The sequence below is a fragment of the Bombina bombina genome, chromosome 6 (genome assembly GCF_027579735.1).
Source record: "Bombina bombina isolate aBomBom1 chromosome 6, aBomBom1.pri, whole genome shotgun sequence".
In the NCBI taxonomy this organism is placed as follows: domain Eukaryota; kingdom Metazoa; phylum Chordata; class Amphibia; order Anura; family Bombinatoridae; genus Bombina; species Bombina bombina.
The window spans coordinates 1,089,544,068-1,089,561,463 of NC_069504.1; the positions used below are offsets into that span (position 1 = coordinate 1,089,544,068).

General features: G+C 41.8%; 1 protein-coding gene across 1 annotated transcript in view; it reads right to left on the reverse strand.

Moving 5' to 3' along the window:
• Positions 1–11,005: 11,005 nt before the first annotated feature.
• Positions 11,006–17,396, reverse strand: part of SMC1B (structural maintenance of chromosomes 1B) — an 854,251-nt gene continuing 847,860 nt past the window's right edge. The window contains exon 17 of the mRNA XM_053719693.1: positions 11,006–12,496. Coding sequence (XP_053575668.1) covers positions 12,410–12,496 — 87 coding nt within the window. The 3' untranslated portion in view covers positions 11,006–12,409. The remainder of the gene's footprint in view (positions 12,497–17,396) is intronic.

A 17,396-nucleotide genomic window follows, 5' to 3' on the forward strand; every position in this document is an offset into this window, starting at 1 on the left:
TAAACACCCCTAACCTTACACTTATTAACCCCTAATCTGCCGCCCCCGCTATCGCTGACACCTGCATATTATTAACCCCTAATCTGCCGCTCCGTATACCGCCGCAACCTACGTTATCCCTATGTACCCCTAATCTGCTGCCCCTAACACCGCCGACCCCTATATTATATTTATTAACCCCTAATCTGCCGCCCCCAACGTCGCCTCCACCTACCTACAATAATTAACCCCTAATCTGCCGACCGGATCTCACCGCTACTATAATAAATGTATTAACCCCTAAAGCTAAGTCTAACCCTAACACCCCCCTAAATTAAATATAATTTTAATCTAACGAAATAAAACAGAATTTATGCTTACCTGATAAATTTCTTTCTCTTACGGTGTATCCAGTCCACGGATTCATCCTTACTTGTGGGATATTCTCAATCCCTACAGGAAGTGGCAAAGAGAGCACACAGCAGAGCTGTCCATATAGCTCCCCTCAGGCTCCGCCCCCCCCAGTCATTCGACCGACGGTTAGGAGAAAAAGGAGAACCATAGTGTGCAGTGGTGACTGTAGTTTTACAAAAAATAAATTTGAACCTGACTTAATTGCCAGGGCAGGCCGTGGACTGGATACACCGTAAGAGAAAGAAATGTATCAGGTAAGCATAAATTCTGTTTTCTCTTAAATTGGTGTATCCAGTCCACGGATTCATCCTTACTTGTGGGAACCAGTACCAAAGCTTTAGGACACGGATGAAGGGAGGGAACAAGTCAGGTAACCTAAACGGAAGGCACCACTGCTTGCAAAACCTTTCTCCGAAGAAGCAAAAGTATCAAATTTGAAAAATTTGGCAAAAGTATGCAGTGAAGACCAAGTCGCTGCTTTACAAATCTGTTCAACAGAAGCCTCATTCTTGAAAGCCCATGTGGAAGCCACAGCTCTGGTGGAAAGAGCTGTAATTCGTTCAGGAGGCTGCTGTCCAGCAGTCTCATAAGTCAATCGGATAATGCTTTTGAGCCAAAAGGAAAGAGAGGAAGCGATAGCTTTTTGACCTCTCCTCTTACCAGAATAGACAACAAACAAGGATGACGTGTGTCTGAAATCTTTAGTTGCTTTTAAATAGAATTTTAAAGCACGAACCACATCAAGATTGTGTAACAGCCGTTCCTTCTTAGAAACTGAATTAGGACACAGAGAAGGAACAATAATTTCCTGGTTAATATTCTTATTAGAAACCACTTTCGGAAGGAAACCAGGTTTTGTTCGCAAAACAACCTTATCTGCATGAAACACCAGATAGGGAGAATTACACTGCAAAGCAGACAATTCTGTAACTGTTCGAGCAGAAGAAATAGTTACCAAAAACAAAACTTTCCAAGATAATCACTTAATATCTATGGAATGTAAAGGTTCAAACGGAAACCCTTGAAGGACAGAAAGAACTAAATTTAGACTCCATGGAGGAGCCACAGGTTTATAGACAGGCTTGATTCTGACTAAAGCCTATGCAAACGCTTGAACGTCTGGTACTTCCGCCAGAGGCCTGTGAAACAGAATAGATAGAGCAGATATCTGTCCCTTTAAGGAACTAGCTGACAATCCTTTCTCCAATCCTTCTTGGAGAAATGACAAAATCCTAGGAATCCTAATCTTACTCCACGAGTAACCCTTGGATTCACACCAACAAAGATATTTCCGCCATATCTTATGGTAAATGTTCCTGGTGACAGGTTTTCTAGCCTGGATCAAAGTATCTATAACTGATCCAGAGAACCCACGCTTAGATAGAATTAAGCGTTCAATCTCCAAGCAGTCAGCTGCAGAGAACTAGATTTGGATGCTTGAATGGACCTTGAATTAGAAGATCCTGCCTCGATGGCAGTGTCCATGGTGGAACAGATGACATGTCCACTAGGTCTGCATACCAAGTCCTGCGTGTTTGATTCTGGCTACCAGACAAAGGAGAAGGGGAAACGGTGGAAAAACATAAGCCAGATTGAAGGACCAAGGCGCTACTAGAGCATCTATCAATGCCGCCTTGGGGTCCCTGGACCTGGATCTGTAAAGAGAAAGTTTGGAGTTCTGATGGGACGCCATCAGATCCAACTCTGGAATACCCCATAGCTGGGTAAGCTGAGCAAAAACCTCCGGAAGGAGTTCCCACTCCCCCGGGTGAAAGGTCTGACGACTCAAAAAATCCGCCTCCCAGTTGTCTATTCCTGGGATGTGAATTGCAGATAGGTGGCAGGAGTGATCCTCCGCCCATTTGATTATCTTGGATACTTCCTTCATCGCTAGGGAACTCTTTGTTCCTCCCTGATGATTGATGTACGCTACAGTCGTGATGTTGTCCGACTGAAACCTGATGAACCTGGCCTCCGCTAGTTGAGGCTATGCCTGGAGCGTGTTGAATATCGCTCTCAGTCCCAAAATGTTTATCGGGAGAAGAGACTCTTCCCGAGACCATAGGCCCTGAGTTTTCAGGGAGTCCCAGACCGCACCCCAGCCTAACAGACAGGAATCGGTCGTGACAATGATCCACTCTGGTCTGCGGAAGCACATTCCCTGAGACAGGTGATCCTGAGACAACCACCAGAGAAGATAATCTCTGGTTTTCTCGTCCATTTGTATCTAAGGAGACAATCTGCATAATCCCCATTCCACAGTTTGAGCATGCACAGCTGCAGTGGTCTGAGATGAATTCTGGCAAAGGGAACAACGTCCATTGCTGCAAACCATTAACCCGAATACCTCCATGCACTGAGCCACAGAAGGCCGAGGAACAGAATGAAGAACTTGGCAAGTAGTTAAAAGTTTTAACTTCCTGACCTCCGTCAGAAATATTTTCATCTCTACCGAGTCTATTAGCGTTCCCAGGAACCTTAGAAAGGCCAGAACTATTTCTGCATGAGCCTTGGCTCTTTGAAAAGACGACGTCAGAATTAATATGTCGTCCAGATAAGGTGCTACTGTAATGCCCCGCGGTCTTAGTACCGCTAGAATGGACCCTAGCACCTTTGTGAAAAACTCTTGTCCAGAAAGGCGAACCTTAGGAACTGATGGTGATCTTTGTGGATAGAAATATTTAGGTACGCATCCTTTAAATCCACGGTAGTCATATATTGATCTTCCTGGATCAATGGTAAGATTGTCCGAATGGTTTCCATTTTGAATGATGGAACTCTGAGGAATTTGTTTAGAATTTTTAAAACCAGGATTGGCCTGAAAGTTCCTTCCTTTTTGGGAACTACAAACAGGTTTGAGTAAAAACCCAGTCCTTGCTCTGCAGTTGGAACTGGGTGTATCACTCCCATCTTTAGAAGATCTTCTACACAGCGTAAGAACGCCTGTTTCTTTGTCTGGTCTGAAGACAAACGAGAAATGTGGAACCTTCCCCTTGGGGGAGAGTCTTCGAATTCTAGAAGATACCCTTGAGCAACAATTTCTAATGCCCAGGGATTTGGAACATCTCTTGCCCAAGCGTGAGCAAGAGAGAAAGTCTGCCCCCTACTAGATCTGGTCCCGGAGCGGGGGCTACCCTTTCATGCTGTCTTGGTAGCAGCAGCAGGCTTCTTAGCCTGTTTACCCTTGTTCCAGCCCTGCAAAGGCTTTTATGTTGCTTTGGGCTGGAAAACGTTACCCTCTTGCTTTGCGGTTGCAGAGGATGAAGCAGGTCCGCTCCTGAAGTTGCGAAAGGAGCGCAAATTAGCCTTAAAAGGTCTATCTTGTGGAAGGGCATGGCCCTTTCCTGATATTAAGAAATTTTGTTTTGGACGACACGTCAGCCGACCATGATTTGAGCCAGAGCGCTCTTCGCGCCACAATGGCAAAACCAGAATTTTTCGCCGCTAATTTAGTTAATTGTAAAGCGGCATCTGTAATGAAAGAATTAACCAGCTTTAGAGCATGAATTCTATCCATGACTTTGTCATATGAAGTCTCCCTCTGGAGCGACTCCTCCAGCGCCTCAACCAAAAAGCCGCTGCAGTAGTTACAGGAATAATGCAGGCAATTGGTTGAAGAAGGATACCTTGTTGAACAAATATTTTCTTTAGTAACCCTTCTAGTTTGTTATCCATAGGATCTTTGAAAACACAACTGTCTTCTATTGGTATAGTTGTGCGCTTAGCTAGTGTTGAAACTGCTCCCTCTACCTTAGGGACCGCCTGCCACGCGTCCCGCCTGGGGTCAGTTATGGGGAACATTTTCTTAAAGATAGGGGGGGGGAACAAAAGGTACGCCTGGTCTCTCCCACTCATTAGACACAATATCCGCCACCCTCTTAGGGATCGGAAACGCATCAGTGTATACAGGGACTTCTAAAAACTTGTCCATTTTACACAATTTTTCTGGGACCACCATAGGGTCACAATGCACCAGCCTAGCTAAAACCTCCTTAAGCAGTACGCGGAGGTGTTCCAGCTTAAATTTAAACGCTAAGAAATCTGATTCTGCCCACTGAGAAATTTTACCTGCGTCACAAATTTCTCCCTCAGACAGTACATCCCTCACCACCACGTCAGAGGGTTGTGAGGGTACAACAGATAAATTATCCAAAACTTCTGATTGCTCATCCTCTGTTCTTAAAACTGAGCTATCACGCTTTTTAGGAAAAACAGGCAGTTTGGATAGAAATGCTGCAAGGGAATTATCCATGACCGTTGCTAATTGTTGCAATGTAATAGGGGCCAATGCGCTAGAGGTACTAGGCATCGCTTGCGCGGGCGTAACTGGTGTCGACACATGGGGAGAGGAAGGAGGGCTATCCTCATTACCTTCCGTTAAAGAATCATCTTGGGCTACATTTTTAAGTGTCACTGCATGGTCTTTAAAATGATTGGATATGTTAGCATACTTTAAACACAAATGTAAAAGGGGGGACCGCCATGGCTTTTAAACACATAAAACAAGGTCTATCTGTAGGCTCAGACATGTTAAACAGACTTAGACAGCACTCAAATACAGTAAAATACAATTTTTGAAAAAAGAGTACTGTGCCTTTAAATAATAAAAAGCGCATACTTTTTTACTAAACCTCCAAAAATCATCCAATCTTTATGAAATTTTCACCATATGATCCTAATGCATTGAAATGATTGCACAGTAAATTTCAAGTCAATTAACCCCCTACTGCCCAAACCGGAGCAAATTAAGCATGCCACAGCCTTTGCTGTGTCCTACCTTCCTTGGGGATTAGTTTTGATCAAAAATAAACCTCTCTGAAGTCCTCAAGCAATCTTTGGACCCTTCACATGTATCTGCATGAAGCTGTTTGTAAAATCAACTGCGCAACTGAGGCGCGAAATTCAGGCCCCCTCCATCTTCCCTCAGGAGTTTGTGGGGCCTTCCCAAGCCAAAATAGGTGTCTAAATATATGCCATGCGGAATAAAACCCCAAAAAGTGTTTTTAAATGCAATATAAAACTTGTATAATGTCAGATTATCTTAAAAAATAATCAATTGCCCCTTAACAGTGTCCACCAGTGTTTTGAGCCCTTACAAATAAGCCATCCTTCTATACTAAGTCTCAGAATATGGCTTACCTTTCCCACGTGGGGATTCTGTCAGTCTTCTAGCATTACTAAGTCTTGACTAGAAAAAATGACTGAAACATACCTTAAAGCAGTTAAGCCTGCAAACTATTCCCCCCAACTGAATTTTTCCTGTACTCAACAGTCCTGCGTGGGAACAGCAATGGATTTTAGTTACAAGGTGCTAAAATCATTTTCCTCTCAGCAGAATCTTCATCATTTTCTGCCTCAGAGTAAATAGTACAAACCGGCACTATTTTAAAATAACAAACTTTTGATTGAAGAAATAAAAAACTACAAACTAACACCACATTCCCTTTACACTCCCGTGGAGATGCTACTTGTTAGAGCGGCAAAGAGAATGACGGGGGGGCGGAGCCTGAGGGGAGCTATATGGACAGCTCTGCTGTGTGCTCTCTATGCCACTTCCTGTAGGGATTGAGAATATCCCACAAGTAAGGATGAATCCGTGAACTGGATACACCAATGTAAGAGAAATTAACTCTTATTAAATAAATTATTCCTATTTAAAGCTAAATACTTACCTGTAAAATAAATCCTAATATAGCTACAATATAAATTATAATTATATTGTAGCTATTTTAGGATTAATATTTATTTTACAGGTAAATTATTTTAACCAGGTACAATAGCTATTAAATAGTTAAGAACTATTTAATAGTTACCTAGTTAAAATAATTACAAAATTACCTGTAAAATAAATCCCAACCTAAGTTACAATTAAACCTAACACTACACTATCAATAAATTAATTAAATAAAATACCTACAATTATCTACAATTAAACCTAACACTACACTATCAATAAATTAATTAAATACAATACCTACAAATAAATACAATGAAATAAACTAACTAAAGTACAAAAAATAAAAAAGAACTAAGTTACAAAAAATAAAAAAATATTTACAAACATTAGAAAAATATTACAACAATTTTAAACTAATTACACCTACTCTAAGACCCCTAATAAAATAACAAAGACCCCAAAAATAAAAAAATGCCCTACCCTATTCTAAAATTAAATTAGAAAAGCTCTTTTACCTTACCAGCCCTGAAAAGGGCCCTTTGCGGGGCATGCCCCAAAGAATTCAGCTCTTTTGCCTGTAAAAAAAAACATACAATACCCCCCCCAACATTACAACCCACCACCCACATACCCCTAATCTAACCCAAACCCCCCTTAAATAAACCTAACACTAAGCCCCTGAAGATCTCCCTACCTTGTCTTCACCACACCGGGTCCCGATCTGTCCAGAAGAGCCTCCGAAATCTTCATCCAAGCCCAAGCAGGGGCTGAAGAGTGACGTCCATCCTCCGGCTGAAGTCTGGATCCAAGCGGCAAATGAAGAAGTCCATCTTCGGGAAGAAATCTTCATCCTATCCGGGCAGAAGAGGACATCCGGACCGGCAAACATCTTCATCCAAGCCGCATCTTCTATGTTGTTCCATCGGATGACGAACGGCTGATCTTGAAGACCTCCGGCACGGATCCATCCTCTTCGTTCTAAGTCCAACTGAAGAATGATGGTTCCTTTAAGGGACGTCATCCAAGATGGCGTCCCTCGAATTCCGATTGGCTGATAGGATTCTATCAGCCAATCGGAATTAAGGTAGGAAAATTCTGATTGGCTGATGGAATCAGCCAATCAGATTCAAGTTCAATCCGATTGGCTGATTGGATCAGCCAATCAGATTGAGCTTGCATTCTATTGGCTGTTCCGATCAGCCAATAGAATGCGAGCTCAATCTGATTGGCTGATTCCATCAGCCAATCAGAATTTTCCTACCTTAATTCCGATTGGCTGATAGAATCCTATCAGCCAATCGGAATTCGAGGGATGCCATCTTGGATGACGTCCCTTAAAGGAACCTTCATTCTTCAGTTGGACGTCGGAAGAAGAAAATGGATCCGCGCTGAAGGTCTTCAAGATGGAGCCGTTCGTCATTGGATGAAGATAGAAGATGCCGCTTGGATCAAGATGGTTGCCGGTCCGGATCTCCTCTTCTTCCCGGATAGGATCAAGACTTTGGAGCCTCTTCTGGACCTCTTCAGCCGACGCTTGATAGAAGACTTCAGCCGGATTATGGATCGCCAGCCCCTGCTTGGGCTTGGATGAAGACTTCGGAGGCTTGGATCAAGACTTCGGAGGACGAATCGGTGAACCTGGCATGGTGAAGATAAGGTAGGAAGATCTTCAGGGGCTTAGTGTTAGGTTTATTTAAGGGGGGTTTGGGTTAGATTAGGGGTATGTGGGTGGTAATGTTGGGGGGGGGGGTATTGTATGTTTTTTTTTTACAGGCAAAAGAGCTGAATTATTTGGGGCATGCCCCGCAAATGGCCCTTTTCAGGGCTGGTAAGGTAAAAGAGCTTTGAACTTTTTTAATTTAGAATAGGGTAGGGCATTTTTTTTATTTTGGGGGTCTTTGTTATTTTATTAGGGGGCTTAGAGTAGGTGTAATTAGTTTAAAATTGTTGTAATATTTTTCTGATGTTTGTAAATATTTTTTTATTTTTTGTAACTTAGTTCTTTTTTATTTTTTGTACTTTAGTTAGTTTATTTAATTGTAGTTATTTGTAGGTATTGTATTTAATTAATTTATTGATAGTGTAGTGTTAGGTTTAATTGTAGGTAATTGTAGGTATTTTATTTAATTAATGTAATGATAGTGTAGTGTTAGGTTTAATTGTAACTTAGGTTAGGATTTATTTTACAGGTAATTTTGTAATTATTTTAACTAGGTAACTATTAAATAGTTATTAACTATTTAATAGCTATTGTACCTGGTTAAAATAATTACAAAGTTACCTGTAAAATAAATATAAATCCTAAAATAGCTACAATATAATTATAATTTATATTGTAGCTATATTAGGGTTTATTTTACAGGTAAGTATTTAGCTTTAAATAGGAATAATTTATTTAATAATAGTTAATTTATTTCGTTAGATTTAAATTATATTTAAGTTAGGGGGGTGTTAGGGTTAGGGTTAGAATTAGCTTTAGGGGTTAAAAAATGTATTAGAGTAGCGGTGAGCTCCGGTCGGCAGATTAGGGGTTAATGCTTGAAGTTAGGTGTCTGCGATGTTAGGGAGGGCAGATTAGGGGTTAATACTATTTATTATAGGGTTATTGAGGCGGGAGTGAGGCGGATTAGGGGTTAATAACTTTATTATAATAGCGGTGCGGTCCGGTCGGCAGATTAGGGGTTAATAAGTGTAGGCAGGTGGAGGCGACGTTGAGGGGGGCAGATTAGGGGTTAATAAATATAATATAGGGGTCGGCGGTGTTAGGGGCAGCAGATTAGGGGTACATAAGTATAACGTAGCTTGCGGCGGCGTGCGGACGGCAGATTAGGGGGGACCTCGGTTTAGGGGTACATAGGTAGTTTATGGGTGTTAGTGTACTTTAGAGCACAGTAGTTAAGAGCTTTATAAACCGGCGTTAGCCCAGAAAGCTCTTAACTACTGACTTTTTTTTTGCGGCTGGAGTTTTGTCGTTAGATTTCTAACGCTTACTTCAGCCAAGACTCTAAATACTGGCGTTAGAAAGATCCCATTGAAAAGATAGGATACGCAAATGGCGTAGGGGGATCTGCGGTATGGAAAAGTTGCGGCTGCAAAGTGAGCGTTAGACCCTTTTCTGACTGACTCCAAATACCAGAGGGCTGTAAAAACCAGCGTTAGGAGCCTCTAACGCTGGTTTTGACGGCTACCGCCCAACTCTAAATCTAGCCGATAGAACACTGACTTCCCATGTCAGACATGTTGGACAGACTAGTAATAACAGCACAAGTCGGCCACAATCTTTATTATATAAGAAAAACAATTCAGCAAAAAAAGAGTACTGCGCCTTTAAGAATAAAAAGTGTACACTGTTTTTTCAAAGTCGCTAAAAACATTATGCAAAATGATAAATTTTGATGTGTGAACCTAAAGTGCAACCGGATATTGCACCACAAGTAATAGGAGAGTTAACCCTTTAATTTGAGTAAGTTAGGCAGTAAAAATGTTTTGCAGTAAAATACAACTAAATTGTTTCTGCACCTCGCCACAGCTCTGCTGTGGCGCCTACCTGCCCCCAAAGACCTGCTAAAACGATCCGGTCCCACTCTGAAACACAGCCTCACAGTCTGGTCCCAACCAGAGCTAATGGCTTCTGTTCTCTCCAGAATCTAACTGCGCACTGAGGCGCGAAAATTAGGCCCCGCCCATCATGCCTGATGAGCCGAAAGACTTAAGAAACCGCATGGGAAGCGGTTTAAACAACCGGCAAAGAAATAAATGTGAAATATACATGCCATGTGAACCCCTCAGATAAAAATAAAGTCAGCCTTGATAAGCCCTATATTCGTTAATATTTAGCGTTTTCTAGGCTGCCCCAGTGTCTAAAACCACATAGCCCTTAAGTATCCCATCTTTATCTCTAGTAGGGATAATTATACACAGGTTGCTACAGTACCACCCTAACAAGGATTACTGCTTACCCTTTCCCAGCATGGGGAATATGTCAGCCAAATTCTGATGTACCAGGTCTCCTCAGAATGTAAATGACTGCACATACCTTAATACCGCTTGCAGCAAGAAACGTTCCCTCATACTGAAGATTTCTCCTGTACTTCCTCAGCAACTCTTGTGGGAACCAACATGGATCTTAGTTACAACTGCTAAGATCATCAGACTCAAGGCAGAATTCTTCTTCTATGTCCTGCCTGAGGAAAAACAGTACTCTCCGGTACCATTTAAAAAAAATTATCTTGATTGAAGAAAACTAAAACTATAATTTTATCACCACATAAACTTTACCCTTCCTATTGCTAGCATAGACAAAGAGAATGACTGGGGGGAGGAGTTAAGGGAGGAGCTATATAGCAGCTCTGCTGTGGTGCTCTTTGTCACTTCCTGTTAACAGGAGGATTATATCCCACAAGTAAGGATGAAACCCGTGGACTTGGTATATCTTGTAAAAGAAAAATACATTTGAAGTGGGCAGCCAGAGTGCAGGAAATTTGGATAAAAGTGCTACATTAAAAAGTTATAGCGCATCTTCATTACAACTGATGAATCAAACTGCATCTAAAATTTCACTAACATTCCAGATCTGTCCTCAGGCCTCCCTAACAGACCAAATTGTGTGGATATTCTAACTAGAGCACAGGTGAAATAATCAGCTGATTAGTAAACATGGTTATTTTACCTGCTCTCATACAAGGTAATCCTGAAAACCTGGACTGTTGGGGAGGCCTGAGGACAGGTTTGAAAACCAGTGGTTTAGACAAAGGGGAAAGTTTGCTATCATTTTAAGACATAACCTTTTAAATGCACAATAACATGAAAGTTCAGTATTGCTTTAATAAACTCTAGATGTAGAAACAGGTATGCAAACATGTTTTGTGTGCTTGCTTCTGACCTTGCTTTGAAAACATAAAAAATAGTGCTGGAGGGAAGCAATGAACAACAATATAATTTCAATGCCCTTTAATGTCAAAACAGATTATTTCATAATGCAACTTTCTTTTCAATAGCAGTCTAACAGACATTGATACCTATGTAGTTCAATAATGAATGCAAATGATTAACCCTTTGAATAAAATACATCACAGTGCTAAGCACTGGATGTTATCAAAAACAGCACTTTGCAAAATCCTTTCATAAAATCATCAATACATAAGGTGGTGTATATCAAATACAAGTCTATATGCCTTGTTAAATATGCAGTCTACCTGTAGTTAAGGAGAGGAACCATTGTGGTTAACCACCTCCACTCGAAATGGTAATGCTACTCTTTCAACCACGCCATTACCGATGATCTGAGACAAGCCAGGGCGCCAACCACTACCCTACCTTTAGTCTCAAATCTAAAAAATATTCTGAATTGTTTGACAAAAATCCACTTACATCACAAAAAGGAAAGTAACTTCTGTGGTACCCAGATCACTATACCTCCCCTGCACTGTTGTCACCATCCTATGCCTCGCCTCCTTGGATGCAGGTTCCTCCAAGCTAGCTAATTAGTGAATGTAAAAATAGTATCCAGAAAAAGAGGCATTTAAAAACATACCAATACTTTTTATTCTTATATGATTAAAACATAAAAAATATTAAAAATAAGGTTTATAAATACGGCAAGCATAGGAAGATAAAATGTGTCAGACCCATTTCTTTGCTATTTTTAACATTTTCTTATGTTTTAATCATATAAGAATAAAGTAATGATATTTTAAATGTTCGCCTTTAAATACTATTTTTGTAATTGATACCTACTGTATGCGATATGTAATCTATTTACTTTATTAGAGACATGAAAGTCAAAATAAAATTTCAGATAGACCATATAATTAAAAAAAAAACACTTCCTAATTTTCTTCTATAACCTAATTCATCTTGTTCACTTGGTAACCTTTGTTGAAACTTTACTCATTTCCATTAGAACACACTGAGGTAGGTTTAGGAGCATGCATGTCCTGACCACTGCATGTTTATATTTGATACTCAAGAATTGTGTATACTACTTTGCCTACCTCAGTATGTTCTCATGGAAAGAAGTCTCAAATAAGCATACTGAATACATAATACATAAATGTAATACAAGTGAAATTAGAAAGTTTTATTTTAACTGTGTGTTCTATATGAATATTGAATGTTTTATTTTGTCTTCCACATCTCTAACTTTTTACTAAATGTAAAGCATTAAATATTTATTATGTAACCAATCTAATGTTATGTTTTAAGTGCACTTTCAGCAAGCTATGTAACTTCCTAACCATTTATAATGAAATGTGAAACCATTACTGCATCAATAAACAATCAAACTCAAAAATACTAAAATACGAAAGTCCTCAGCAAAACATTCACAGATTTTCTTTTCTATTCATTATTATTGTCATCCACATCATTTTCTTCATAAACTGTAAGGTCCAGGGTCAGAACTTGGCTAGCAAAGTTTTCATCTTCCTGTGTAAAAAAAAGGAATGTATCAGATTTTAGATGCGTGAAATGTAAGATAATGCTAATTATGTTAAGGCGGTCTATTTGATATCAGTGCCTACCAAGAAACCACAACAGGGGCTCCTACTTTAATTGACTATATAGTTTTTTACTCTAGGCACCCTTTATTTTCGTCTTACAGGACGACCCCCGTTGAATCACTCAGAGATAACAAAATTTATGCTTACCTGATAAATTCCTTTCTCCTGTAGTGTAGTCAGTCCCACGGGTCATCCATTACTTATGGGATTATAACTCCTCCCTAACAGGAAGTGCAAGAGGATCACCCAAGCAGAGCTGCTATATAGCTCCTCCCCTCTACGTCATACCCAGTCATTCGACCGAAACCAAACGAGAAAGGAGAAACTATAGGGTGCAGTGGTGACTGGAGTTTAATTTAAAATTTAGACCTGCCATAAAAAACAGGGCGGGCCGTGGACTGACTACACTACAGGAGAAAGGAATTTATCAGGTAAGCATAAATTTTGTTTTCTCCTGTTAAGTGTAGTCAGTCCACGGGTCATCCATTACTTATGGGATACCAATACCAAAGCTAAAAATACACGGATGACGGGAGGGACAGGCAGGATCTTTACACGGAAGGAACCACTGCCTGAAGAACCTTTCTCCCAAAAACAGCCTCAGAAGAAGCAAAAGTGTCAAATTTGTAAAATTTGGAAAAAGTGTGAAGTGAAGACCAAGTTGCAGCCTTGCAAATCTGTTCAACAGAGGCCTCATTTTTAAAGGCCCAAGTGGAAGCCACAGCTCTCGTAGAATGAGCTGTAATTCTTTCAGGAGGCTGCTGTCCAGCAGTCTCATAGGCTAAACGTATTATGCTACGAAGCCAGAAAGAGAGAGAGGTAGCAGAAGCTTTTTGACCTCTCCTCTGACCAGAATAAACGACAAAACAGGGAAGAAGTTTGGCGAAAATCTTTAGTTGCCTGTAAATAAAATTTCCGGGCACGGACTACGTCCAGATTGTGTAGAAGTCGTTCCTTCTTTGAAGAAGGGTTAGGGCACAATGATGGAACAACAATCTCTTGATTGATATTCCTGTTAGTGACTACCTTAGGTAAGAACCCAGGTTTAGTACGCAGAACTACCTTGTCTGAATGAAAAATCAGATAAGGAGAATCACAATGTAAGGCCGATAACTCAGAGACTCTTCGAGCCGAGGAAATAGCCATTAAAAACAGAACTTTCCAAGATAACAGCTTGATATCAATGGAATGAAGGGGTTCAAACGGAACACCCTGTAAAGCGTTAAGAACTAAGTTTAAGCTCCACGGCGGAGCAACAGTCTTAAACACAGGCTTAATCCTGGCCAAAGCCTGACAAAAAGCCTGAATGTCTGGAACCTCTGACAGACGTTTGTGTAAAAGGATGGACAGAGCTGAGATCTGTCCCTTTAAAGAACTAGCAGATAAACCCTTTTCTAAACCTTCTTGTAGAAAAGACAATATCCTAGGAATCCTAACCTTACTCCATGAGTAACTCTTGGATTCGCACCAATGTAAGTATTTACGCCATATTTTATGGTAAATCTTCCTGGTAACAGGTTTCCTAGCCTGTATTAAAGTATCAATTACTGACTCCGAAAATCCACGCTTTGATAAAATCAAGCGTTCAATCTCCATGCAGTCAGCCTCAGAGAAATTAGATTTTGATGTTTGAAAGGACCCTGAATTAGAAGGTCCTGTCTCAGAGGCAGAGACCAAGGTGGACAGGATGACATGTCCACTAGATCTGCATACCAGGTCCTGCGTGGCCACGCAGGCGCTATTAGAATCACCAATGCTCTCTCCTGTTTGATCCTGGCAATCAATCGAGGAAGCATCGGGAAGGGTGGAAACACATAAGCCATCTTGAAGGCCCAAGGTGCTGTCAGAGCATCTATCAGAACCGCTCCCGGGTCCCTGGACCTGGACCCGTAATAAGGAAGCTTGGCGTTCTGGCGAGACGCCATGAGATCCAGATCTGGTTTGCCCCAACGCCGAAGTATTTGGGCAAAGACCCTCCGGATGAAGTTCCCACTCCCCCGGATGAAAAGTCTGGCGACTTAGAAAATCCGCCTCCCAGTTCTCCACGCCTGGGATGTGGATCGCTGATAGGTGGCAAGAGTGAGACTCTGCCCAGTGAATTATCTTTGAGACTTCCATCATCGCTAGGGAACTCCTTGTCCCTCCTTGATGGTTGATGTAAGCCACAGTCGTGATGTTGTCCGACTGAAACCTGATGAACCTCAGAGTTGCTAGCTGAGGCCAAGCTAGAAGAGCATTGAAAACTGCTCTTAATTCCAGAATGTTTATGGGAAGGAGACTCTCCTCCTGAGTCCATGATCCCTGAGTCTTCAGGGAATTCCAGACAGCGCCCCAACCTAGCAGGCTGTTGTTACAATCGTCCAATCTGGTCTGCTGAAGGGCATCCCCTTGGACAGATGTGGCCGAGAGAGCCTCCATAGAAGAGAATTTCTGGTCTCTTGATCCAGATTCAGCATAGGGGACAAATCTGAGTAATCCCCATTCCACTGACTTAGCATGCACAATTGCAGTGGTCTGAGATGCAGGCGTGCAAAGGGAACTATGTCCATTGCCGCTACCATTAAGCCGATTACCTCCATGCATTGAGCCACTGACGGGTGTGGAATGGAATGAAGGACACGGCAAGCATTTAGGAGTTTTGTTAACCTGTCCTCTGTCAGGTAAATTTTCATTTCTACCGAATCTATAAGAGTCCCTAAGAAGGGAACTCTTGTGAGTGGCAATAGAGAACTCTTTTCTTCGTTCACCTTCCACCCATGTGACCTTAGAAATGCCAGTACTAACTCTGTATGAGACTTGGCAGCTTGGAAACTTGACGCTTGTATCAGAATGTCGTCTAGGTACGGAGCTACCGATATTCCTCGCAGTCTTAGTACCGCCAGAAGAGAACCCAGAACCTTTGTGAAGATTCTTGGAGCAGTAGCTAACCCGAAGGGAAGAGCTACAAACTGGTAATGCCTGTTTAGGAAGGCAAATCTTAGATACCGGTAATGATCCTTGTGAATCGGTATGTGAAGGTAGGCATCCTTTAAATCCACTGTGGTCATGTACTGACCCTTTTGGATCATGGGTAAGATTGTCCGAATAGTTTCCATTTTGAACGATGGAACTCTTAGGAATTTGTTTAGGATCTTTAAATCCAAGATTGGTCTGAAGGTTCCCTCTTTCTTGGGGACCACAAACAGATTTGAGTAAAACCCTTGTCCGTGTTCCGACCACAGAACCGGGTGGATCACTCCCATTAGTAAAAGATCTTGTACACAGCGTAGAAACGCCTCTTTCTTTATCTGGTTTGTTGACAACCTTGAAAGATGAAATCTCCCTTTTGGAGGAGAAGCTTTGAAGTCCAGAAGATATCCCTGAGATATGATCTCTAACGCCCAGGGATCCTGGACATCTCTTGCCCAAGCCTGGGCGAAGAGAGAAAGTCTGCCCCCCACTAGATCCGCTTCCGGATAGGGGGCCCTCACTTCATGCTGTCTTAGGGGCAGCAGCAGGTTTTCTGGCCTGCTTGCCCTTGTTCCAGGTCTGGTTAGGTTTCCAGCCCTGTCTGTAGCGAGCAACAGTCCCTTCCTGTTTTGGAGCGGAGGAAGTTGATGCTGCTCCTGCCTTGAAGTTACGAAAGGCACGAAAATTAGACTGTCTAGCCCTTGGTTTGGCTCTGTCTTGAGGCAGGGCATGGCCCTTACCTCCAGTAATGTCAGCGATAATTTCTTTCAAACCGGGCCCGAATAGTGTCTGCCCCTTGAAAGGTATGTTAAGCAATTTAGATTTAGAAGTCACATCAGCTGACCAGGATTTAAGCCAAAGGCTCTGCGCGCCTGAATGGCGAATCCGGAGTTCTTAGCCGTAAGTTTAGTTAAATGTACTACGGCATCAGAAATAAATGAATTAGCTAGCTTAAGGACTCTAAGCTTGTCTGTAATCTCATCCAACGTAGCTGAGCTAATGGTCTCTTCCAGAGACTCAAACCAGAATGCCGCCGCAGCCGTGACAGGCGCAATGCATGCAAGGGGTTGCAATATAAAACCTTGTTGAACAAACATTTTCTTAAGGTAACCCTCTAACTTTTTATCCATTGGATCTGAAAAAGCACAGCTATCCTCCACCGGGATAGTGGTACGCTTAGCTAAAGTAGAAACTGCTCCCTCCACCTTAGGGACCGTCTGCCATAAGTCCCGTGTGGTGGCGTCTATTGGAAACATTTTTCTAAATATAGGAGGGGGTGAGAAAGGCACACCGGGTCTATCCCACTCCTTGTTAACAATTTCTGTAAGCCTTTTAGGTATAGGAAAAACGTCAGTACACGTCGGTACCGCAAAATATTTATCCAGCCTACATATTTTCTCTGGGATTGCAACCGTGTTACAATCATTCAGAGCCGCTAATACCTCCCCTAGTAACACACGGAGGTTCTCAAGCTTAAATTTAAAATTTGAAATGTCTGAATCCAGTTTATTTGGATCAGATCCGTCACCCACAGAATGAAGCTCTCCGTCTTCATGTTCTGCAAATTGTGACGCAGTATCAGACATGGCCCTAGTATTATCAGCGCACTCTGTTCTCACCCCAGAGTGGTCGCGTTTACCCCTAAGTTCTGGTAACTTAGATAAAACTTCAGTCATAACATTAGCCATGTCTTGCAAAGTGATTTGTAAGGGCCGCCCTGATGTACTTGGCGCCACAATATCACGCACCTCCTGAGCGGGAGATGCAGGTACTGACACGTGAGGAGAGTTAGTCGGCATAACTTCCCCCTCGTTGTCTGGTGAAATTTTCTTGACATGTACAGATTGGCTTTTACTTAAAGTAGCATCAATGCAATT